At 41.0% G+C, this 27021-nt stretch overlaps 1 protein-coding gene across 9 annotated transcripts in view; it reads right to left on the reverse strand.

Moving 5' to 3' along the window:
• The window catches only part of PHF14 (PHD finger protein 14), a 136239-nt gene extending 119981 nt beyond the window's left edge, over positions 1–16258 (reverse strand). For 8 of the 9 annotated variants that reach the window (XM_082193898.1, XM_082193894.1, XM_082193895.1 and 5 more), the window contains exons 1-4: positions 15985–16258; positions 15467–15577; positions 7828–8510; positions 1172–1316 (exon numbers count right to left, since the gene is read on the reverse strand). In XM_082193898.1, the coding sequence (XP_082050024.1) occupies positions 1172–1316; positions 7828–8510; positions 15467–15577; positions 15985–16243 (1198 nt within the window). In that variant the 5' untranslated portion in view covers positions 16244–16258. Of the gene's footprint in view, positions 1–1171; positions 1317–7827; positions 8511–15466; positions 15578–15980 lie in introns of all 9 variants that reach the window. The other variant, XM_082193900.1, reaches the window with a different exon arrangement.
• Between the last annotated feature and the right edge of the window lie 10763 nt (positions 16259–27021).

A 27021-nucleotide genomic window follows, 5' to 3' on the forward strand; every position in this document is an offset into this window, starting at 1 on the left:
TGATACACCAAAGAAAGCAGCTTCTTTGCACATTATCCAGCGGAGAGACAGCCAAATTATTTATTAATTTAGAACATTTATACACTCTTTCTACCTCAACCCCAAAATGTTAAAGGCAGCTACACTTTAAACCAACACAAAAAACAATAACAGAAGTACAAAAGAAAACAGCAACGGCAAACACATTAAAACACACAAATATTACACAGAGCCCTCCAAGTAAAATTTATCTATATTGAAAGTGTAATAATGAAATATATACAGTAAACCAAAATATATCCAAGGAGACACTAACAGTGCAACCCAGTGCATGTTTACTCAGATGTAAGCCCTAATATGCTCAACGGAGATTACTTCTGAGTAAATAATTTCACACTGTGACAGAAAATTAAGACAGCAAATGTTGAGTTTCCTAGTTGGAAGTTGGCGAGCCAGAGTGTGACCACAGAGAAAGCCCTATCTCTGGTCCCAATCAAACATGCCTTTGTGATTTAATAAGAGTCTATGCTTCTGATATGAAGCAAACTGTTAGGGCTGGGAATGATGAGCAATTGAACCATAACTTCACATGGATGCAGTATAAAGCATTATGCCAAGTATTTGGGAGAGGATCTAACCTCTACCAGTGTGTTTATTTCAAGATATTTTTATGTTCCCTTTTAACTAGTCTGAATGATAATATACCACAACAAATCAGTCACACTCAATTGTAAACTGTATACATTAGCATGCCTTCTATCAGCATTTACTTCTTTAATGGATGACACTATATTAAGAGGAGCAACTGCCTTTGTGAATTTAAAAGATTCACTGGGCAAATCCTTTGTTTCTATTCAAAAGATCAGGGCTAGATCTTATTGGCAAAACCGTTTAATATATGAAGCTTTTATATACTGGAACTGAAGGGCATAAGGATTATAGCTTTAATTTGTTTTCCACTAAGGAAAAATACAAATTAACAGTTGAGTTTTCATAAACATGAAGCAGGTTTGACTGCATGCAAATTCATGGTTGCAGATTTAATCTCCCATATCTGAAAGTCAAGGAATACCAAACAGTTGTAGAAAGTATTGTATGCACTGCCGCTGCGTGAAAACAAATTCACCTCAATTTGCTAAGAGAAAAACAAAGCTTTATTATTTGTTGCAAATTGAAGTCATAAAAGAATTACCTTCATGCACTGTTATTCCACAATTGTCGCACTGGATTATTTCATCAGCATCTTCACTATTATCCCCAAGACAAACACAGCAAATCATAATATGGTCCATTTTCTGAGAGCTCCAATTCTGAGATTTCTCAAGAATCAGCGAGTCCTATCATTGAAAAGTAAAAATACACTTGTTATATTAGAAGAGGCATTACCATGATTTACCATTGTTTTGAGCCTGCAACCTGTGTTAGAACTGTAAGTGTATTTCTGAACATGATTCCTCAAGCCCTTTACTTCTTATCTACTGGTGTTTTTATGTTATACTATATGTTATACTATATGCGTCCATCACACATCACATCTACAATGGCCCTAAGCACTCTCACAAAGGCCTGGCATTCTTAGCCTTGTTGTTTCGCCTTGTGTTCTTTTCCAGCTCCTGTTCCTTATACTTTGCAATCTCTTGCTTCTATTCACTGGTTTTAATCCTACAAATCATGCATGCCGTATACCAATGGTGGGGAAACTTTTGACCTCTAGATGTTGTTGAACTCCAGCTTTTATCAGATCAAGGAACACAGTCAACAATCAGAGATGATGGAACTTGTAGTCCAACAACTTCTACGGCACCAGAGATTCCCCGGTCCTGCCAAATACCTTACACAACACTACCAAATTGAGGTGCAACAAATGACTCCAATCTCCTTCCTTTGCAGTCATACAGTAAGTTATTCATACAGGTCAGCCAGGGTGGATAAAAATCAATGATTTTTCAAAAAAATCTGATTATTTTGATTTAAATTGGATTTTTAAAATAAAATGCTTATGGTGGGGAAAAAATATTTATAAAGTTAGTTTTCTATTTAAGTTACATTATAGTCCAAAGGCTAGCATTCATCAGGAAATAAGGATTTGTTTTAGGTTTTTCATGTGTGCTGAAACTCAGTCTAAGTTGGGGTTTTTTTTAAAAAAAAAAGTTTAACCACATCAGTTAACAAACATGGATACATATGCTATAATGTTATTGTTTTAGTTAAATAGTTTAAATTGTTATTAAGGAAATGATTATTTTTCTCCTTCCAATAAAGTGCAGCAGAAAAGCTGTCCAAATATAAAGTTAACTTATTAAACCTCACAATAATTTCATATTTATCTGTCTATGTATTTCTAATAGTATAACCAAATCAGTAATTTTTGATATAACTGTAAAAACTACTCTGAAAATTTATTATTCCAAGAATGAAACCTTCCTTTGGTTGTAAATACTAAGATGATACCAGGAGGAATGTCTTTCTGTAAGAAATTATATGATTTAAATCAAGTCTTACTGACTAGTGATTTCAATCGTGGTTTAAATCGTGATTTAAATCGATTTGATCTAAATCAAATCCACCCTGAGGTCAGCCGAAACCAACTCATGGAATTGCTATGATGTCAAAATACCACTGTGAGCTCCTTTAGAGAAAAGAGGATACAAACATAACAAACAATGCATTACTATCACACAAACTTACAAAATATTAAGTACTGAAACACACAAAAGTTGAAGCCACAATGCTGAAGGGCTAGGCCTGGCTTTCAATAAACAAGAATATTTGTTATAGAGAAAGAAACAAGAATTGCTTCTGAATAAAGACAACGTCAGGATTGTCTTGTACGCATCTTATTTCCCCCAAGCAGCAGCCTCGTGTCTCGTGGCAAGGTACTTTTGAAGCTGAGGGAAATTTCAAATCCAGATTGTGATACTATTCCAACAGGTGCTCAAACAAAAAAGCAAGAAATTCCACTGGCCATGCAGAAGCCTTTGCCTAAAGTAGTTCTATGGATCCCAGCCTATGTTATATGATGCATGAATTTAATTCAGGGTTTCCTGATTTGGGACTAAAATGCTCCTGTGCCTTTCTCAAGACTGGCTCCTTAAAGAAACGATTTAGGTTTCCCTGGGTTTTAGGCACTGCAGCATTATTATTACCAATGCTACTATACTCCTTCCCAAGAATATCACTGCCATTGGAGTGTAGACACAATAAGGAACAACATGGGGGGGGGGGGAAATCTCCCAGTCTTCGAGCTGCAAGAGCATGTAGTAATTCCAGCTGTAACATTTACAATTTATGGTTTTTAGAGTAACTCCCCAAACTCTATATAAGTCTGCACAAAGGCAAGTACACCCAGGTAGGTGGCTACAAATCCCAATGCGTAGTAAAACATTGGCCATTGCAACTAAATCATCACTTGATCAATTAATTGTATAGTTTGTAGGCTAAAAAACATTTTGGTTGACTAAAAAGTTGTCCCAATTAATCACGCAAATATTGTTTTTTTAACTGCTTTGAAAACATTTAATTTTATTGTTTTCATGTCCTAACTTTTTGCCATCATTACCTTTCTCCCATTATGGAGCTCAAAGGTGGTGGACCTGAGATTCCCAGCTGGCCTCCCATTCCAGGTACTGAAAAGATCCCAACCCACTTAGCTTCAATAAGGTGTCTCATGTGCCTTCTGAATAAGATATAGATTACTATGAAAGCACCATCTTAGCAGAGGCATTTCCTCCTGAGATAAAATATGCCCGTTCTAAGATTATGTTTGATGTGACAGATGTGTGCAGCATGCCTTTTCCCTTAAAAACAAGTGTTTTTCCTCTTACACACATATATGCATATTTAATCAATTAAAATTCATATGATTAATTGGCTAAGATTTTTTAAAACTGTGCAACAGCCCTAATTATGAAAAACAGACATTTAAATTACCACCCGAGTACTTTGGATTCTGCTTGAAACCAAGTAGAAATTCATCATCCAACTTCTGACACATTTAAACCTTCACAACTTTAGTGAAATACTATGGAACTTTTCATAATGGCAGGCGCTGAAATACTACAAAGTATATTTTATATGAAGATACAGCCATTGTTCCTTAGTCCCATGGAACTCATTGGGACAGTTTAGTCATGGCTATGCTATAGATTCAGATATCCAACAAAAATGATTCCACAGGAAATGGCCAAATGTATTATGAATTATTATTTCTAGATTGCTCTTCATCTGAAGACCACCGGATGGAATATAACACAATATAAACCAAAGAACAGAACTACGAAACTCGAGGTAGTTGTACATGGGTTTCCCAGCTGGCCTTCCATTTAGGCACTAATCTGATCCAGACCAGTTTACCTTCAGTAAGATACATAGTGTGCGCCTCCAGCTAGGTCTGTGACTACCTTAACTACAGGAGATATGTGTAGCCAAGGACCATACTAAAATAAATCCCTAGTCTCAACAGTTTAATTGCTTTAACCTAAATAAGTTTTCATTCAACTTTCAATAATTTAAAAACTCTTAAAGTGTAGTTTGTGAAATATGGATTGGCTGAAGTATTCTATTCTAGAGGGATAGATGATCTGTGATAGATGACAGACTTGAGAATTTGAAAGACTAGATTGCAATGCTGGCTCTACCCCACACAGGTCTCCACTAAGGACTGAACTTTAAAGATGCAGCACTGATTGCCATTAGCAGAACAGCACTTAGAACAGCACATCACACTTAGCAATGTGATTCAGTGCAATTAATCTCCCTGGCCTTCATTTTCCTCATTCCTTAAATAGAACACAGATGTGGTTTACAATCCAAAGCACTTATATGCAAGACCCTTCATGCCAGAGCTGTCTTCAAAGGTTTCATCATCACAAACGTAGATGATGATGGTTGCAGTTTCATTATTAGAACCAGTTTGTGAGGTCAGTGGCCATGGATGCTGCACTGAAAACTTCAAAGTCAACTTTGGCTGCACGCATAATTCGCACCTGCATATATGCATGCAAATAGCTTCCTTGGACTGCAGTCCAGCTTGAGCACAAACTTTGAGAGATTCAACCTATTAATACCTGTAAAATGTATTGCGAGACTTGGCTGGGAAGATGTCCTAAAGGCAAAGAACCACGATAAAAATTTTGCTGATGCAAGATCAAAGGATTCAGTTGTAATAGAGTGAGCTTCCTTCACAGCACGCATGATGAGATTATAAAGCGCAATATCTATGCACTTTGCATGCCAGGATATTCAGCAATTAATGTATCTCTCTGCAGACCTGAATATACATTTGAAAGTAAGTCCCACTGACTCCAAGACTTCATCACTTGTGTGTACCTGTATGTACTATTTTCATAACTCTGTCCACTGTACCTCAAGATCGCTATAGTATTTAGACCACTGGCCTCTGCTCCTGAATGCTTGCATAGACATGGATACAGTAGCACCTCAGCTTACGTTACCCTCAGGTAATGTAAACTTCTGGTTGTTAAAGCGGCAAACCCGGAAGTATTTTACCGGGTTTTGCCATGAGTGCATGCACAGAAGCGGTCCTCCGGTTGCGAGAACCACGGGATACAGCCAGACCTCCGGAACGGATCCCATCCACAACTGGAGGTACCACTGTACTGGAAACACCACCATATCTTTAATACCAGCACATTACCATCAGGTACTAGTTTGATGCTGTACACAGGAACATAAGTGTTGTCCTTCTGGATTAGACCAAAGGCCATCTGGTTCAGCATAATGTTTCCACAGTGGCCAACCAGATGCCTATGTGAAGCCCTCATGCAGGACAATAGCACAATAGAACTCTCCCATTCACATTTTTCAGTATTCAGGGACATGGTGCCTCTGATCCTGGATAGTATTGGTCTAATTCCCCTTTCAAAGTCATCAGCCATCAGTGACAGTGGTGACAGTGAATTTCATAGTTTTTTTTGCATCCCCCACCCCAACCCCCAACCCCAATAGTTTTGCTGAATGACCCTAGTTTCTAGTATTATGAGAGAAAGTGAAAAACTTACCTCTATCCACTTTCTTCACCATGCATAATTTTATATACTTCTATCATCTGGCACACTCCCACCCCCAGCCTTTTTCCTAAACTAATCCCTCCCTGCAACACTACATCTGGACATCTGGAGATTCATAGGACATCTGGAGATTCAACACTACATCTAACATCTGGAGATTCATAGGTTCCCCACCCTGTTTCAGATGGGCATGTGTATTACCTTATTTTTTTTAAAAAAATAAATACTCAACTTTTCACCACATCTGGGTCTCAAAGTGACTTACAAAAATTAAAACAAACAATAATTTAAAACATAGATTAAAATATCATAGAATAAAACATTAGAATAGCATTTATGGTGCAATGTCCTCCTGAAATAAAACCATTTTTAACATGGTGTTTGAAACTTAGCAGGGATGGTACCTGCCTGATGCCAACTGGACATTCCATAGAGTTGGGCCACTAAATTGAAGGCATGACTCATCACTAACATAAGCCATGCCTCTGGTGCATGAGGGACCACTAACAGCGTTCCCCCAGATCATCTCAGTTACTATTCCCTGCTTGATCTGCTGCTGCTACATTCCCAATATACTAGAGCAAAGAACTCAAAACAAAAATAGAGATATAAAAAAATACTCTGCGCACAATTTCTCATTTAAAACTCCCTTAAACCATGATGGCATCATTACTTAGAAGAATTAAATGGAGTTTGCTTCTGCTGCCCTGATGCTATACACACTTGCCTGAGAATAAGAACAATTTTGTTGGTGAAACGGAGGCTATATTTTTAATGTAAAAATAATAGAATGAGCAACTATTAAGTATGAACATAGGTTAGGAAAGTTGACTGGTCCAGTGATAGGCAATGGTATGACAGATAACTATGTGGTACTGGACTGATATTATGTGTTGCTAAAAGAAAGACCCTGTACATACTCAGAGGCTCTCATATTAAAGAGTTCTTCTCTTCAAGCATGTCAGTAACCAAAAGATAAAAGCCTGTACTTAAACATTTATATCTAACTAACATAGTGCAAGTCTGAGCAATAATATTTTTTTAAGAATGCCAATAAATCAAAATACCCACTCCACAAACACCTTAATCTATTCCTATGTCCAAGTAAAATGGGATACATAGACTTCATTCCAGCCAAAAATCAAAGAACATCTCTATAATGCCTTTATAGTGCAATCCTACGCATGTAGGTCCTTTCAGAAGCAATTCCTGTGTTCAAAGGAGATTACTCCTGAGTATGTGTATAGAATTGCAACCGGTGTTTCCAGTGCTACTTACTTCTGTGCGGACCTGCATGGGATTGCACTTAAGCCCCTCTTAATTTTACTTGTGTTCATTCACAGCTTTTAAGAGTACATACCAGAACACGTCATTTCAATTATGCATAAGAAACCCCTAACTAAACCTGAAGGCACTGTCTCCAGCAATAGTCACAGGCTTAGCCTACAAAATCATACTCCCTTAATCTTTAATTAACACTGGTATGCATTATTTACTGCAATACATCCCAAATGTGTGTGCAGTGTGGTGCAGACTCTTACCTAACATTAATTTATTGTAAGAGTTTCTTTAATACAGCCTAAAATCCAAATTTCATTGAAGCCAATGGAAGATTCCCACTGGTCTTCAAAGGGTGTTGGATTCAGACATAAGGCTGATGCACATTTATCTTAATGAGCATTAAGGACAACTCTGCAGCTCATTAATGCAATCACTGTCTGGTAACATCACCTAGCTTTAGGGAGCAATTTCAAAACAATTACACTGCAGAGTATTTCCATTTTTCATCAGAGGTATCATAGAAAGTTGGCTGTTCTACCTCATTGCTCTTGCTTTGTGAAAGGGCCAGGCTATCATTTGTCAGCTCCTCCTCATCAGCACTATTTCTGCTAAGAGCTTTCGCTTTTTTCTTCTTGGATCCGCCATCACTAGCAGCACTGCTGTTCTCCTCCTCCTCCTCCTCTTCCTCATTGCCTTCCTCTTCATTGTCATCCTCCTCACTCCCGCTGCCATCATCTTCATCATCCTCGTTATCTGCATCACTTCCCTCTTTACGTAGTGTGTTTTTCCCCTTCCTCTTCCCAGCAGTTGGACGCCAGTCATTGTCATCTTCACTGTCATAGTCATCTATGTCATTCAGCTCCTCCATGGAAACAAAATCTAGCAGAGGGCGGTTTCTTCGCAAATTCCATTTTTTGGGTTCATTTGTCTGCTCATCAATGCCAGCATCCGCTTCTGAGGGTTTCTCTTTCTCTTTTTTCTTTCTAGACTTCTCTTCTCCATCCACATCCTCCTCCTCCTCCTCTTCCTCTTTCTCAGTTTTAATCACCTCTTTCTCTGTTATGGGCAGCTCTTCTCCACCTGAGCTTTTAGGTTGTTCTTCCTCTACTTTTTCTTCTTCTGCCAGCTCTTCCTCCAATATATGTTCTTCTGAATCACTACAGGAACCTTCGCCGCTATCCTTTGATCCATCTTCACTGCCATGTCCACTGCCTTCAGAATCTGTTGAGCATATGAAAATTTAAAAAAAGAGTTCCAAAGCAAAATGAACCAAAAAAGAAGTGTTTTTTTTTTAAAGGCTTGAGGCAACCAACTTAGTCAATTTAAATATTCTTAATAGCCTATTCTTCATCTGGCTCAATTTTTTCTCTCCAATTGAATTAGCTTTTTTAGTATTTCAAACCTACTGATGAAGAATGATTTGTATTTTGTAGAACAGCAAGAAGCTCTGTCTCTATTGCCCTGCATAATATGAATAGGAAGGAAAGCTTTTTTATATATTCAGCTCTGCACCCAAACTGCTTCATGAAAGCATGTTACACTAAACTGAGTAGCTGATTTAAAGAAAGTGAGTACACAGTTTCACACAGAATTGTGCCCACAATGTAGTTATTTCACAATTTGTGGTTTTTAAAAAATGGCTATTTTTTTATAGCTTTGCATGACTAAAATTCAATGTCTGCACCAAGCGATTTGAAATGTTTTCCAGTTCTAGCACTGGGGCATCAAAATGTTGTTGGGGTGCTTGATTTTGAAATGTAGAATGGTTTTGTTTTGGGGGTTTTTTTGGTTAAACATCATAATTCAGTACAATACGAAATACTAGCTGTCATTTTATAATACTCTTTGATTATAACAATACAGTTATGTGATAATAATACAATAATTAAAGGAAACCTAAAGTTAAAAGAAACTACCAGCACTTCACAAATATGAAATCGTATCAATGAAAACTATTACTCGCCTGCAACCTTAACAATGCAACTTTTGATACCTGGTGCAAGTAGAATTATGATCAGTCAATACGTTACCTTTGTGGGGGGGAAACACTACAGGTATTTATAACTCCAAATCTACTAGTATATGAAAAATTATTCATTCATTCATTCAAAATTATTCTATAGAGAGTACTGGTATAATTATTCATTGCTCACCATTTTACTTTACATGCCATCCTACTCACAAATAAGATTGTATTGTGTCCCCATAAAATGCAATCTATCATCATAAGCAGCTACACATCAATGCAAGGAGCACCAGTTCTTCTTAACTCAATTAAGACTTTTGGAAATACAAAAATGGTCCAATCAAGAATTTCTTCCACACTGCCATGTTTTAGCCAACAGCAGAAATATGACATTAGTGTGTTTAAGTGTAAAACTCATAGTAAAGAACACATTCAACTATACTTCAGAAATAACAATGCTTTGGGAGCCCTTTTGGAACAAAATCCAGAATAAAAATAAACATTGAAATGACTACTTTTAACACCTTGCTGTGCCCTATTTGCCCAAGTTTGCTCAGAATCACCAGGAGCATATGCAAATCATCTTTGACAAATTACCAACAGCATACATGAATAGATTTAGTTTCAGCACTTCTTTGGTTAGGTCAGTTGCAGGTGTGGCAGAACCTAATCACAATAATCTTCATTTGTGTGAAGAACCTAACATGTGACCTGATACCTCCAAAAATAGAGCTGCAGGTTCATATAAGCAAATTTTGTGACCGTAGTAGCTGAGAAGTCATGAGTATCACTTCCAGTGTCTGGATCACATACTAAGTTGTCCATTTGAATATATCCTGCAGGAATGGGAAAAGTTCTCACGTCACTTTGGAGAAGACAGAAGCAGCACTGTTTCTGCATGGTCCAAAGCTCAGCACAATATGAAGATCCCTCACCCCTGCCCCACCGTCTTGCACAGACACATAACTCAATGTTGATAAATAATGTCTAGCTAGTAAGACAACTACCATTTATGCAGTCAATTCAATCTGACCAAACACCACCTGTCCAAGCAGCCACAGTATTGTGTAATTTATCTTATTACTGTATTAACAAGTAAAAAGAGACATTTTGTTTAAGCAAAAATGTCAACTCAAAAATAAAAAGTGATGGTAAAAAGTGTCTTGAATATTTCAATGACAAAAAATACAGAAATATATTTCATTCATATAATAATGAATATATAACTTGACAAACAAGTCATCTATTACATCTTGGCTTTACTTGCTTATTGACACTAACAAATATTTTATTGCTTAAATAAATGTCTGTACATATTTGTGCTATTAAAACATTTTAGGGGTTTCATATGTTGCAGATATTGCTGCAAATTTATTATGCTTTTTGTAATACACAAATGACATGAGATGACTTGGTCTATTTATTTGTATCATTGATTATTCCTATGATCCTTGTTTATAAAACCTAATAAAAAGTAATTCAAGGGGGGGATTAGGTTTTTTTAACTGCAACTACCATATTTTCATGTAAATTGTGGGGAAGAAAAAACTAAACTGGGTATGCAAACTAAACTGGATGATATGTACAAAACATTTCTAACCTGCAAAGCAACTGAGGATCAGAACCCAAGATGTTAACTCTGTCAACAAATTTACCAACCTAATTTGCCTGTCACTAGGCAAGACTTACAAATAACAGATTTTAAACAAAGTTAGCCTCTCTTCAAAATATACTACCGTATTTTTCGCTCTATAACACGCACTCGACCATAACACGCATGTAGTTTTTAGAGGAGGAAAATCCGTAGGCATGCCACCCGTAGGCATTCCCTCCATAACACGCACAGACATTTCCCCTTACTTTTAAGGAGGAAAAAAAGTGAGTGTTATGGTGCAAAAAATATGGAAAATGCTGTGCCTGTAGGAAGATGTGCACATGAGAATGACTGGGTTAGAGACCAGCTGTCTGTACAGTATGTAGCAAAAATCCTTACAGATATCAGTTACCAGTAATTTTAGAATTTGTATACCCCTGGTTGTAGAAAGCCTATTTCAAGATACTGAAATGAAAAAAGAGGTTCATGGCCTATTTGTGCTATGCTAGCATTAAAAGCAAAGCAAAGCAAAACACTTAGCTAGAGCAGTTGGCTTACTGCCCCCAGTGGGATTACTTAGGGTCATCATGAGGGGCTGGAGGTGTAAACGACTATGAGACTCTGAAAAGCAGGAATCACTGGATTAAGTTCATCAATTTTGTTGAGATAATTAAACTAAATAGTTTTAATTGCATTTTGAATAATAGTGGAGTTAACTATTATTGTTTTGAATTTTATTGTGCTACAGTATTATCTTCATTAGTGGTACGTGCAAATCACTATTCTGAATGATGCCTTTTATAGGGTAGGTTATGGGGCACTGGGGATGTGCTTATGAAACCAGGGTGCTAACCCTAAAGTTTGAGAACCACTAAGCTGGAAAAAGTGTGTTTTGTTTGAACTGAGCTCAGCAGGCTAAACATTCTGGCAGCAAGCAATGATATGAAGTCATGGTTTGTTGCTGGCTTACTACGGTTTCGCATATGTATGATTCCAACAATACTGCTTAACAACAGTTTGTTTGGTGAGCGTCTTGGATGGTACATAGTCAAGAGCAGCAGGAAAACAAACCAAGCTTTGGAGGAACAAACCATGGCTGTGAGAAAGCTATAGATTTCTGAAAAAACATGGTTAAAACAAACCATGGCTTAGCACTGTAAGGGATAAATCAGAGTTTCAATGGAAGATGGCAAAAAGAAAGAAAAAAAAGGGCTTGTAAAATCTTGGGTTTTTCATTTATCTCACTTACATCTTGGTTGTTATCTCTAATATTCAAAGGGCCATAATGTACAGTTTCCTCACAATAGTCATATAAAGATGACTTGAGGACAGTAAACAAAGAGTGATTCTGAAAGAGCCAGGAAATCTAATTTAGGGACAACCTCTAAAATAAACTCAGGTAAACCTGTATTGCAAAGTAAACCAGTTGCAAGTATTATTATTTATTGTGATACAAATACTGCTATTTATTGTTATCAGTCTCAATTCAAGACTCCAGTAAAATACAAATCAAGGCTTTGTGTCATCAGTTATAAGCAAAATTGTCACAAAGCTGTAAGATTCAGCATTTTTCATTCAAAGTTTTGAAGAATTAAAATGTGACTGAACTTCAACATTCTTATGCAACAAAAGCTGCAAACTTTAACATCCATCATCTCTATACACTAACATGACAATTCAATTATTCTCAGACAACTATGGAGACAAAAAGCAATGCTTTCACTCACTTTATTTAAAATATTGCAAATAAAAATATATAAAAGAGGTACTCAAGGAACTGCATTTAACCAACCAACCAAATTTTGCAAGCTTGCAAAATTTTAGAGATAAGAGACATCAAACTTGAATTATTTCTATACATATTATATAAGGTATTGTATTACAGTCGTACCTTGGATCCCAAACTCCCTTGAACTTGGATGTTTTAGCTCCCGACCGCCGCAAACCCGGAAGTGATTGTTCTGGTTTGCGAACGTTCTTTTGGAACTCGAACGTCCGATGGGGCTTCCGCGGCTTCTGATTGGCTGCAGGAGCTTCCTGTAGCCAATGAGAAGCAGTGATTTGGTTTTCGAAAGTTTTGGAAGTCGAACAGACTCCCAGAACAGATTCCGTTCAACTTCAATGGTACAACTATATATTATTAAATATTATATTATCTGCTTCAGAAAAGTAGATCAAATTGATAGCGACTTGCAAGACCACCTTCCATACTGAAATTCAAAATTCAAATCCACATGTAAATGTGATAATATGGCATTTATATAATAATTTAGGCATGTGCACATCTTCAAAGAGGTTTTGCTTGATGCTCTGAAACAAGTGAATGTAGATGTATACCTATCACAATGTGAATACTTAAAAACACCCCAGTGGGTGAGGAAGAAATAAGGACTGCATCTCCCACGGTATGCACTTTGAAGTGGTCTACCTCATCATCACAAACCTGCTTATAAATGCATATTCACATGGTTTTGAAGTGGCAGTGTGGCCGAAGCAGACTTCTCTTCATGAGACATTGCCCCAAGCCAACACCTGGTTGCACAGGCAAAGCTGGTAACCACGTGGAGCTATTTAAGTAAGTGATAAATCTGACTGTTCACTTATAACAACCTCAGATCAATTGCTGCAATGGCTTTCAGAGCAAAGATGGTGAATGTCCAGCCTGCAGGCCAAAGTTGGCCTGCCATGGATCTCAATCTGGCCCATGAAGTCATTTTACCCATTTCACCCAAACTGCACCTGATGTCTTATGCAATGTCATGTGTGCAGTACATACTGATGTGGCTTCAAAGGAACAACCAGGAGCTTACAGCGAGTTCCTGATTCTTTTTTTGCTGGAGCAAGGCATGCTAGCTCCACTCATCAACCAATAAGTGGTGAGGTAATGCCTTTCCAGCAGTTAAGCACTGGAACCACTTGTAAAGCAATTAAGCTTTAAAGAAGTCTTCTATTTGAACCACAAGGGTTTTTTTTTTTAAAAAAAAATGTCCTTCCTCTATTGTAATTAGTGTGTGTACCTTTGTGTGTGTAGCAGAATGAGTGAAGCATGGGTGAAAAAGCAAAATCTGACATAGTACATGCATAGCCAAAGCTGCCCTTACTTTCAGTGCATAGTTCTGAGACAATGAAAGCGCCACCAAGACTGCATAAAGCTAAGCTAGTCTGAAAGACAGAAGGAATCCTCCTAGATATTCTGAAATGTACATCCTTCTTACATGCAAAAACTCTCCAATTGTTTAACTGGAATTTGTAACTATTCAACCAGAAGTTGATGTGTCGCATCCAACTCTTTGCTGAATTCAGAATAACCAAATACACAGCTCTAGGCCCCATCCCCATCATGGAAGAATCACTGTTTCTTATCCCCAGCAGTAGTCAGTCATTGCACTGATCACAGGACTTCCTGAAGGTTAGCAATGTGTCAATAAGTATATGGATAGGTGTTGGGCAAGAAAAAACTAAAGATTTTGGAAATCATATAATTGGAAGACTAGAAGAGAGAGGGGAAAGTGGCTTGCATGACTGTACTGTTGGAAAGCTGGCTGAAACAGATCTGGGTCAGAATCATATTGACTTACAGATACGGGGTGGGGGGGAGGAACAGGGCAGCAAACTATTGTGTTCACAGCAGTGGTGGGGAATGTGCAGATGTTGTTGGGACTCCAACTCTCATCAGCTCCAATCCACATGGCTAATGATGAGATTATTGGAGTCCAAAAACATCTGGATAGCCAGTTTCACTACCCCAAATCAGGGAGAGGGGATCAAGGTAGAAAATGACACATGGGATACTGCAGTTATGTGGAGCAAAGAATACCTGAAGGAACATGCCAAAGAGCTCAAGATTTCAGGCTGTCCACCTTGCAGCAGGGAAGAAGGGAGGGGCCTAGATCTCTTTATTTATAAATCCCAAACCTCTCCCAACTTTCCAACCCTCAAGACCTTGCTGCCTCATGCTACATGCTACACTGCTAGTCATTCACCCAGTAAAAAAAAAGGCAAAGGACCCCTGGACGGTTAAGTCCAGTCAAAGGCGACTATGGGGTGTGGTGCTCATCTCACTTTCAGGCCGAGGGAGCCGGCATTTGTCCACAGACAGCTTTCTGGGTCATGTGGCCAGCATGACTAAACCGCTTCCGGCGCAACGGGACACTGTGACAGAAACCAGAGTGCATGGAAACGCTGTTTACCTTCCCGCCGCAGCAGAACTTATTTATCTACTTGCACTGGCATGCTTTTCAAACTGCTAGGCTGGCAGGAGCTGGGACAGAGCAATGGGAGCTAACCCCGTCACATGGATTAGAACTGCAGACCTTCCGATCGGCAAGCCCAAAAGGCTATGTGGTTTAGACCACAGCGCCACCCTCATCAATTCACCCAGTATCCCCTCAGCACTTGCTAAACTCAACTACATTAGAATTTTAACTTCTAAAGCAAAAAACAAAAAAACACTTGTGCTATATATACATAACCGATGTTCTCATCCTTTCAGCAGATCAGAAGTCAAAAGGTAACGGTAGTTTACTTTTACGAGCAATTAAATAAAGCATAACTAGTGGAAGAACCCTACAACACAAAAGTATGTCAAAACGGGAAAAGCAGAAAAAAGGCGTTTACCTGAAGCATCTCCAACCTTAAAGTCACTGTCATCTGAACTGTCATAATCTAAAACTTCCAGCAGGGAAGCTGCCAAGGGCTTCACCTGCCGCCTCTTCGAGCTGCGATCCACTGTGGGGAGAAAAAGAAAAGGACAGAGAGAGGCATGCATGTTTCTTTTGTGACCAGCTGTTGGTGGGGGAGAAGAGAAGAGTACCGAAAACCATGTGGGGCTTCAGAACTCTGGCACGACGCGAGTTTAAATTTGCAGAGAAAGCTGGGTCGTGGGAATGCAAAGCAGGGCTGGGTCGGGGGAGGCTCCCTTGAATGGTCTATGCCCACCCCCCCCCCCAGCACAAAATGAAGCCCTGGGAGGGAGGGAGGGGCGCCCCACAGCAGCCCCTGGACGAAGCCCGCCGCCGGGCACAGGGCGACAGCGGCTGAGGGAAAAGCCCCGCTGCCGGCGGCCGCAGGTTCCCAGCGCAGGGAAGCGGGCAGGGAGGAAGCCCTCGCGGGCGCCGGCGCCTTGACTTACTCACTGGAGCCGAGCAGCCGCTCGCGGGCACATGAGGAGGCAGCCCTCAGCCCCGAGCCCGGCAGGCTCCCCTCTAGGCGGCAACCCCGCGCTGGAGAGGGAGAGGCTGCGCGGCGTCCCACAGGCCGCCTCCGTAACCCAGACAATAGGCGAAGCCTCGCCCCGGATGCAGTTCCCCGCCGGCCGAAACCAAAAGCAGGAACCGACCCGCCGCTAAGGAGCAGAGAGCTTCCGCTGGGGGGGGGGCGCGCGCAGCCGCGCATGTGCAAAAAGGGCCGCGCAGGCGCGTTGGGAGGAACGAAGGGCTTGCCGGCGCTATGGTTCCTGGCACAGGGACGTGGTTTTCCTGTTCAGTGCGGCGGAAGCCGGAGGGGATCGCACGGCGAGGGTTGGCGGGGTTATTATGGAGGCGGCCCGGCCGGGTTTCCGTCTAGCTCTCGCTGTCCTCTTTCTCTAGTCTATCGCATTCCTTGTCCAGAACCCCGAGGATCCTGCAGTCCCCTCTTTTTTTAAACGGCAAAATGTATTTGCAATTTTATTTTTTTCAGGCGTACCATGGACAATTCTATAAACGGCTTATGGGTGTCATCACTTGGAAAGAGCACGAGTATTTTCTCATGTGACGTTTACATTTTAGAGGAACACACGGCCCCCGGCTTACAATATTACATCCGTTGAAAAGGCATCACTCCAGGTTTGCACCCACGAGGTGGAGATTCTGTTCATCTGAATACACGTCTGTTTCTTATCAATGGAAATGTAATACACACATTGCTCACGTGTCCCAGTGCTGGATTTACATATGGACTAATCAAGTTGCATCCCAGAGCCTTGTAATCTAGCGGGTCCTTAGCCTCTTGCCATTAAAAGAAAAAGGGAAAAAAGCAGAGTTTACTATCTAAGCATAGAAAACAATAAACTGGGACTTGCTGATTTTAAAGATATAATTGATAAGTTTGCATCCAAAAGAGCTCAAAACTGATACATGAGATTCCCCTATGATTGTTTTGTGTGGATGTCTTCATTAATTCCATATTTCTGTAAACTTATTAACGGTTATAAAATTAAAAACAATATTTTTTATCAATGCTAAAATTTCAGCAACATTCTACTTTCAATGTTTCTCGTGGTGTTATAAGTTTGGTCCTCCCAAGGTCTCCTAGCACAGGGCCTCCTATTGCTTTAATCCAGATTTGCACAACATTTAAAGCACACATAACCCCAAAGAATTCTGGGAACTGTAATTTACCACTCACAGAGCTAAAGCTCCCATCACTCTTGACAAATTAAAGTTCCCAGAATTCTTTGAGGCTTGTTTGATGTGCTTTAAATACTGTATATGGTGTGTGTGATCACTTGGAAGCAGTTTGGCCTGCATATTTGTTTATTTCAACAGTTTATACATGTTTATCACTGTAGTATCTGATTGGTGTCCAGTACAGTTACAAAAGATAGAACAGAGATAAACTTTGTTAAAATTTATCATAGAATCAGAAACATTGAAGATAAAAAGGTATTCACCAAGTACCAAGAGTTCAATTGATGGATATTGCTGTTGTAAAAAAAAATGGGAAAAATGAAATAGATCGCACAAGCCTGGAGCCTGCTCACCCTTGCAAGTACAGCGGTACCTCAGTTTCCGAACATATCGGAAGTCAAACATTTCAGTTTTCAAACGCCTAAAACCTGGAAGTAAATGCTTCCTTTTTCGAACATGCTTTGGAAGTTAGATGGCTTCCACAGAGGGTTTTTTCAATTTTCTCTTTTAAATTTGCAGGCCACCCTTTGCGCCTCAGTTTTCAAACGTTTCCAAAGTTGGATGGTCTTCCAGAATGGATTGCATTCAAAAACTGAGGTACAACTGTATTTTACCATTTCAATAATATACAAAGCTAATGTTCATTCAAAGCATTTTGTATAGGACATGGAAATACACTGCAGGTATAACTCCCCCCCCCCCATTCCAAATGCCACAGTGCCCTCTAATGACCTGCATCTGAGTGGTGAAAAAGTCGGTGTGGCCAGAAAGGGAGCTGGACTACTCCACAATCTCCTGAAGATCCATATATACCCAAGTGTACCAACATGCACACACTGCACACTCACACGTGTGCATATATACATAGAGCCCCTTTCCTGTTCCTCAGAATGGCATGGAATGATTTAAATTGTTCGGCCTGGCACTGTGACCCAGTTCACCATTGGTGGCAGCACTGAAGAAAGTGCCTCTCCTGCCCTCTGCATCAAAATGCTCCAGAAGCAGGAAAGAGTTCTCCAGTCTTCTTTGATCAGGAAACATAAGAATATACCAGAGCATTCCTTCCTGTTTCTGGAGACCTCTGGTCCACAATGGCAGTGGGTAAAGCAGAGGTGATTTGTTCAGCATTGTGGTTGTAGTATGTTGGGTCACTGGTGGTGGGACATGGAAAAAATACTTGATAGGCCAGATCATGCTTGTTGAGTGGAAGTTTATCACTCAACCTAAAACAAATCCATAATTCCACCCTAACACTTATGTCAAGGATGGAGAGCCTGTGGTCCTCCAGATGTTGTTGAACAATATCTCATAGCATCCAGTGTTGGCATGGGCTGATGGAAATAGGAGTGTACTTAATCTTGATAGACCAGCACTCCGAGTGAGATCTGGGAAATAAAAATGGTGGCCACTAATAGCACTGCAGCCCACCCACTCAAAGAATAGATGTAAAACACACAGAGACTTTAATGGCTTGTGAGTTGGGTACTTAAAGTGGGAGGAAAGGGATTTAGGCCCAGCCTTAGCTTAGATCTAGATCCAGAGTACAATAGGCAAACCATGGTTTAAAGTGACTTGTGCGCTTTCATCTTCCATCTGCTCAGCCTCATGAGCCTACCCCTATTCTCACAGTGCAGCAAGGCAGAGAAGCTCCGGCGTCCATGGTGTGGCAGCCTGTTGAGGCACAACAATGACCAAAACGGTGTATAACAGTTCTACACATTTAGTAGCATAAACTGTGGTTTGCTAACCAATGTCAAACCCTGCTCTGATATCCTGGGTAGGCAGTTCTTCACAAGCCATTGTTGGTAGACTGGCCTAGGTAAGCACCAGTGCAGACTGGTGACTTGTTGAGACAATAAAGTTTTGTGAAAAACAAGAAGCCTTTTGCCATCAACTTCAAGGCTGGAAAAACAACAACCCTCTCAAACAAGTAAATAGTCTGAGGGTGTTTTTTTCCTCTCCTGTCGTCTTGATTCCACCCCCACCCCCTTTTGCTGCAAAACAAAATCTACTTCTCTTCTCTTTTTTTACAAAGTAACACCTAAGTCCTTTATTAACCCCATTTTTCTTTCAGTGTGCTGGCGTCAGTGATGAGCCCATGCTCAAAGGGACTTTTTGATGTCTTTTGCTGCATGCCGGAAAACGAAGAATCAAAATATGCTGTATTTTCCTTATCACATAATTTTCACCTCAATCTAGGCTCCGCTGATCAAATAAAGGAAGATAAGAATTTCTATCTCTGAAGTCTTATCACAGCTATATTACACACAATCATACAATGTGATTTTTACAGGCATATTGTATGTATGCTTCAAAGGAGGGAGACAGGCCTCAGTGCTCACATCAAAACATCTCATTATCCACCCCTCAGAAATGTACTAATGCGGCCTTCCACATTTAAATGGAAATGTCTTTAAGAACAAAGATATTATGCTAAGAAAAAGAAAATATTTCCCCACAGTAATTGGCAGAGCGCACAAAATAGAGAAGGTTCCTAAAGCTGCAATCCAAAATGAAGATTGTAACCCTGGCAATCCCTTTCAGACTTCTGCCTGCCCATGTCCCACCACAGGTTCCTTATCAGCTAAACCATAAAGCTATCAGATCATACAAACGTGCCACCTGCTTTTGTACACATTATTAAATCTAGCCGTACGGCTGAATCACTTTGGCACACCAAAGCTGTGGTCCTCACACACACATTTATTCATATGTAAATTCCTTTAATTTTCATGGAACTCGCTCATAAACTGCTGAGAGGCACTGTTATTCACAAGAGTCGCTGTGTCTGAAAAAATGTGGAGGGCCATCTGTGTGTTTCGCTAAAGGGTGTCCTCATGAGGGATGCTACTCAAGACTTGAACAGCTATCAAAGTAAAGGGTGAGAGGCACGGGTTGTCTTCACTGAACAGTCACTTCCATGGGAATGGGAATGTTGCGCCAACATGAAGATCTCAGTGGCGGCTTGGGGCACCACTATTTTAGGGTTGTCAACAAAGCATTGTGTGGCTGAAGACGTAAGCCTCAGAACTAGTTGCCACAATCATTGCATCATGCAGTGCACTATCCTTGCATCATGCAATGGAACTGCAAAATGTGTCAGACCGGCTTTAGAAGTCTCCCTAAAGAAACAGGCACTTCTCTGTGAGCCCAGATATTTAGGCACATAGAACACATAAGATATTTTATGTTAGGTGGGTACCTCCATCTAACATATACAAGGGCAGTAGCCTCTCTTGCATGGAACTAACAAGCAGAATTCACTGCAATAGTCAGACTACAGTTTGCAAAAGTGTTGTTATGAGTCGGTGGGTGCTAAATTCTTGGGTCTAGCAGGAGTTATAATTTAATCAGTGGAGTGTTAAAACCAGGAGGTAGCCAGACCCTGGTGAAATCAAGACACATAAAAACCACTCTGAAAATGCTTTTTAAAAAAGTGTTTTATTAAAAAAACACATTGAAGTTTCTATTAAGCTCACCATCGCCATCTAGTGTCACATTGTATATTGCATGTAAAACACACTTGAAATATTTTATTTGCAGCTGTATACAGTGGTACTTCGGGTTAAGTACTTAATTCGTTCCTGGGTCCGTACTTAGCCTGAAAATGTTCTTAACCTGAAGCACCACTTTAGCTAATGGGGCCTCCAGCTGCTGCTGCACCGCCGGAGCCCAATTTCTGTTCTTATCGGGAGCAAAGTTCTTAACCTGAAGCACTATTTCTGGCTTAGTGGAGTGTGTAACCTGAAGCGTATGTAACCTGAAGCGTATGTAACCCAAGGTACCACTGTACTGGGTCCCCTGTGTATTAGACTCATGTGCATTAGGTCAGACCCATGTGTATTAAGCTGTGTGCTAGACAATGCTAATCCTCTGGATTCAGCATGTGTTAAGGGATAACTAAGGCAGGCTGGCCTCCTGTGTGAGGTGATAGCCTGGGGATGGGCCATTAGGAGGACACAAAGCATTTAAAGGAAATCTGTGCGAGACAGCAAAATGAGTGGGGCCTTTCATTCCACAGATACAGAGATGTGAGTTAGAAGCAGCTTGGGGAGGAATTATGTGATGGGGAAGCAGAAAGGCAGAAGGCACAATGGCCTTCCATCAATCCGAGAGTGCTTGATTTCCCCACTGTAATAACTTCTTATCTGAATTTAGCTTCGGCCTATTAACCCTATCTCCCTTTGCTACTGCACTTCCAGGTGTTTATTTACGTTAGACTATGGAAAGTGGGGAGTCTCAGTTAACCACTCAGGATTTGAATTACGGAAAGCACTTCAGATACAAAGTAGTAAATAGCATATATGCCATGCTTAGGAATATAAATGACCTACTGTATCTGTCTTAGGTGCCATCTGGTTTTGCAGAACTACTGAAAGGAAGAGTATTCAGACAGCAAAATGTAGCCTTCATGTCTGCAAAGGTGGTTTTTCTGATGGCACATTAGGTTCAAAATATTTCCGACACAGGGCTAGTGAAGGGCAGTTATGGTGGATTATATACAGTATACAATACTGCATAGAGTGGGAGTCTTGTTTGTAGGTTAAATTGGCTTGGACCATGTGACTTCTTTGGAAAAAAATGACTGCCTACTGAAAATGCATCCATTGTGGGAGAAAATTCCAGTCTGTATTATTCTAAGCACTGGCTCTTTTAAAGTTATATACACGTGCAAAAGTGGAGTGGGGTATGTGGGAACACCACAAAAATATTGCATTGGATTTCAAATCAGAATATACTTATATATTTTTCTTCAGTCTACTATCCCATTAACTCTTCTAAAGCTTCTCTGTGATTGGGTAAACACAATTGAACCCTAGTTACGCCTACTGACTCCAGGCTCTTCCTGCAAAATTGCTTTGAAATCTTGTAAAGCTGAAGGATCAGAGAGCCTTTCTTTGCACTTAATATTGGAGCAATTTTGTAGAATTCCAGTGGTGTGTTTTGCAGAAGAATTGTAAGATTGACGACCAATTTAGAGCTTCTAGGAACTTAACAAATCTCCACAACCCATCTCTGAAAATATTTTATTGTGTTTCACTTTTTCTAGTCCAAGTTCTTCTGCACTTAATATTGGAGCAATTTTGTAGAATTCCAGTGGTGTGTTTTGCAGAAGAATTGTAAGATTGACGACCTATTTAGAGCTTCTAGGAACTTAACAAATCTCCACAACCCATCTCTGAAAATATTTTATTGTGTTTCACTTTTTCTAGTCCAAGACTTTGGGTTCCAGAGATACTGAATCTATTTACAAGAGTTGTAGCATATGATGGGTCACTTGGTCGCAATCTTCCCCACTGCGGTAAGATGCACTGCATTTCTGCTTCAATAACAGCAATTCTTTCTAAATTAGCACGGGCACATATTATGTAAATTTGTGTCCCGTCTTCATTTTTGGTGAGGTATTTCCTCTTCTTTGGTGTCAAATTGCCACCCTATCCCTTTTCTATCTTGGAATGTGTGCAGAGGAGGGCGACCAAAGCGATAAGGGTTTGGAAACCAAACATTATGAGGAATGGTTGAGGGAGTTGGGTATGTAGAGCCTGGGGAAGAGAAGACCAAGAGGTGATAAGATAGCCATCTTCAAATTTCTGAAGGGCTGTCACATGGAAGGTGGAGCAAGCTTGCTTTCCGCTGCTCTGGAGAATAGGACCTGAGCCAGTGGATTCAAATTACAGGAAAGGAAATTCCGACTAAACATTACAAGGAACTTTCTGGTGGTAAGAGCTGTTGAGTGGTGTGGAGTAGACTACATCTGAATATGCTGGGCTCTCCATCACTGGAGGTTTTTAAACAGAGGTTGGATGACCGTCTGCCAGGGATTCTTCAACTCTGATTCCTGGATTGTAGGGGGTTGGACTCAATAACTCTCGGAGAACTTTGCAGCTCTACAATTATATGATTCTATTACCCTGGATTGCCTTCCCGTGAAATCATTGAGTTTTTACCATGATGAGGAAAGAAAATATTCACAGGAATTGCTTCTAGCAACATTCTCTTCCCCCTGCCGGCCCATTAAGGTACAACTTCACATTTTAAACAATATCAGTCATGGGTTGTTGTTTTTTGTGGGGAAGTATGTTTTGCTTTTGTTTGCACCATTTATGCACCTGAAAACTGGTTGTTTCCTTGTCTCTTTTCTCAGACATTCCCTTGCCATACACACACAGTCACACTATTCTAAAGATGAAAGCAAAATATGATTAAGACCTAGTTCATTCTGCTCCGCTCAACTGCCAAGAGCCCGAAAGAGCTGAAGAAAACCTTTCTGTACAAATCAAAACAGTGTAATCATTGTCAAAATGCAAGGAGAGCTTCACACGGTATCAGTGGCTCGCGCATTTTGCGAATTTCAAAGACAGCTGTCAGATGTGAAGCCCGGAAAATATACTCCTAACCCTTTAGGTTCGTGGCTGCTAGGCTCTTGCTAATACAATAATGGAAATGTGTCTCTTTCCATAGTACACAAAGAGCTTTACATGCTTTGTTCTGTGATCCAGGAAGCATCACTGTGGTGAGATCAGAGGAGGACCATCAGCAAAGAAGAATGAACCTGTTCGCTCAGCAGGAGAGGCTGGAGAGTTATATTGTAAAATCAGTGGCACTGAGCACCTTGACTGCTTTCATCCCTTCTTTGGTAAAGAAGAAATTAATAACCAGTTAAAAATAAAAATAGGACACTAGAAGAAACTGACAGTTCATAGTTCAGAGGAAATATGCAGAGAGAGGGGGAGAAAAATAAAGCAGGCTCTGGGAGATTTCTCAGAAAAATTCAGAGCTTGCTTGGAAGTTTTCTAGAAAAGCCCAGTAAGAGCGAGCTGAATAGAAACAGAGTTGGGGCAGCTTACCTCTTACTAGTTATGACACCAGTGAAACATCACCAGTAGTGCTCAGTGACTTTGGAAGTGCAGATGCAATAAAACACTGCAGTAGTAGTAGTTGTTGTTGCTGCTGCTGCTGCTGCTGCTGTTGTTGTTGTAGTAGTAACTACTCCAATTAATGGGAGGACAGTTATAGCAGTAGTAGCAAAGGAGAGGATGTGCCAAGCTGTCAGTTTTGGTTTTTCTCAGTTTGTCTCTCCCCCTCCCCCCCCCCCCAATCTTAAGTTGAGTTCTCCACATTTCCACATCACTTTATGCATTAAAAACAACAACAACGTTCTCATGAAAATTCATCATTCTAGTATGAATTTAATATACACAGTTCTGTATGCTCAACGTCGAGCCTACCAAGTGGCAATGGCAAAGAGGACCTTCTTCACTGCCTCTACTGCATCTGCAGAAAACAGCAGCAGGAGACTCTTTCAGGTGTTTCGCAATCTATCGGAACCACCTTCGTCATTGGGGCTTGGTAGGGACCCCAAGATCTCCTGCAATGCTTCTGCAAAGTTTTTTTGAAGATAAAGTCGCTCGGATTCAGAAGGTGGTAGACTCCACCATGGGAGCAGGGCTGGGGCGGGAGAGTGCTGGAGTCCTGTCTAGTCATGTTATATGGGATCAATTTCAATCTGTTACCTCCGAGGATGTGGACAGGCTGCTTGGATGAGTGAAACCAACCACCTGTCTCCTGGATCCTTGCCCATCCTGGCTGATAAAAGCAAGCCGGGAAGATGGGCTCTGTGGGGATGCTTCCCTCCGTGAGGGAGCCTTCCCAGACCCGCTGAAAGAGGCGGACATTAAACCGCTTCTTAAAAAAACATCTTTAGACCCAGCCAATATGGCCAACTATCACCCAGTTTCAAATCTTCCATTTTTGGGCAAGGTGATTGAGCGGGTGGTTGCTGAACAACTCCAAGCATGCCTAGAAGATGTGGATCATTTGGATCCCCTCCAATCGGGATTCAGGCCTCACCATGGGATTGAAACTGCCTTGGTCGCGCTGGTTGATGATCTCCGGCGGGCTAGGGACAAAGGTGAGAGCTGTTTCCTAGTTCTGCTGGATCTCTCAGTGGCCTTTGACACCATCGACCATAGCATCCTTCTGGACCGTCTTGAGGGGCTGGGAGCTGGGGGCACTGTTATACAGTGGTTCCGCTCCTTCCTCCTGGGCCGTGTTCAGAAAGTGGTGGGGGGGATGAGTGTTCAGACCCCTGGGCTCTCACTTGTGGGGTGCCTCAGGGTTCTGTCCTCTCCCCCATGCTTTTCAACATTTACATGCGGCCGCTGGGAGAGATCATCAGGAGGTTTGGGCTGGGTGTTCATCAGTATGCGGATGATACCCAGCTCTACCTCTCTTTCAAATCAGAACCAGTGAAGGCGGTGAAGGTCCTGTGTGAGTGTCTGGAGGCGGTTGGAGGATGGATGGCGGCTAACAGATTGAGGTTGAATCCTGACAAGACAGAAGTAGTGTTATTGGGGGGCTGGGGGCGGGCTGGTGTGGGGGATTCCCTGGTCCTGAATGGGGTAATTATGCCCCTGAAGGACAAGGTGCGCAGCCTGGGAGTCATTTTGGACTCACAGCTGTCCATGGAGGCGCAGGTTAATTCTGTGTCCCGGGCAGCTGACTACCAGTTCCATCTGGTACGCAGGCTGAGACCCTACCTGCCTGTGGACCGTCTTGCCAGAGTGGTGCATGCTCTAGTTATCTCCCGCTTGGACTACTGCAATGCGCTCTACATGGGGCTACCTTTGAAGGTGACTCGGAAACTGCAATTAATCCAGAATGTGGCAGCTAGACTGGTGACTGGGAGTGGCCGCTATAACACTGGTCCTGAGAGATCTGCATTGGCTCCCAATACATTTCTGAGCACAATTCCAGAAAGTGTCTTTGACTTTAAATGTGAACTCACTCAAATTTTTCCTCTCTCCTTTGAACTGAATGAAATACAAGGCTTAATACTACTGGTGTTATAGAACATATGCTAATATCTTCTTTATGAAAAGATTTCTTCAATTCACCAAATAGGTCTAATTATCACTGGTGTTGTACTGCCATAAGTCTTGTTACTACAAACTGTAATTGTATTACCAGGTATTTGTGTATATGCAGCACTGAAACCAATGCAGCTGAGTAGTTAGTAAACCCTGTAATATAAAATCCAATCCTCACAAAGCTCAGATAATGTCAGTTGTGGGACTATAATTAAGAATAGGTGAATGGTCTGCTCTAGATGAGCTGAGCTTGGGGTTTCTCCAAGATCTGATGTTTCTCCTAGATTCCCAGGTAGCAATATGGCCAACAATGCCTTTTTTCTAGTTTTGCGTGACTGTGCCCTCTGCTTGATTATTAAGATCCAGCCTCCATAATCTTTCCCTTGGCAACATCTAAGTTGCATTACGGCAATGTATTGGAAGTGGGGCAGTCTTGGAAGACCATTTTGGATGCTTCAGTTGGTCCACAATGCAGTGGCTATAATTTAAGGCCCTGCCTTTCTGAAGGAATGCCTCCTCCCATATATTTCACATACCCTTTGCTATGAGACTGTCTGAAGAGAGTGTTTTTGCTAGTTCCTCTGCTGTCTGAAGCGCAACTGTTGACTAGGTCTAATCCTGTTTCTAGGACTAATGTTACTTTTGTTATTGGATACTGCATGTTGTGGTTCGAGGACCCGACCCCCGCGAAGTAAAATGAAGACACAGGGACACGTGATATAAGGTTAATGGGCTAGAAAAGGCCACAACTTTATTGATTACAGCAATGAAAAGGTATTGGCTTAGGCATTGGATCGCGAAACAAGTGGGTTTATTCACCAGGGGTTCATCACCTGTTGATGCTAATCCAACTATAGGCTCACCCCTGATGTAACCGCGGGTCGTGCCATGGCCTCCCGCCAAGCAGGCTTCG

The sequence above is a fragment of the Podarcis vaucheri genome (assembly GCF_965113315.1).
Source record: "Podarcis vaucheri genome assembly, chromosome: 12".
In the NCBI taxonomy this organism is placed as follows: Eukaryota; Metazoa; Chordata; class Lepidosauria; order Squamata; family Lacertidae; genus Podarcis; species Podarcis vaucheri.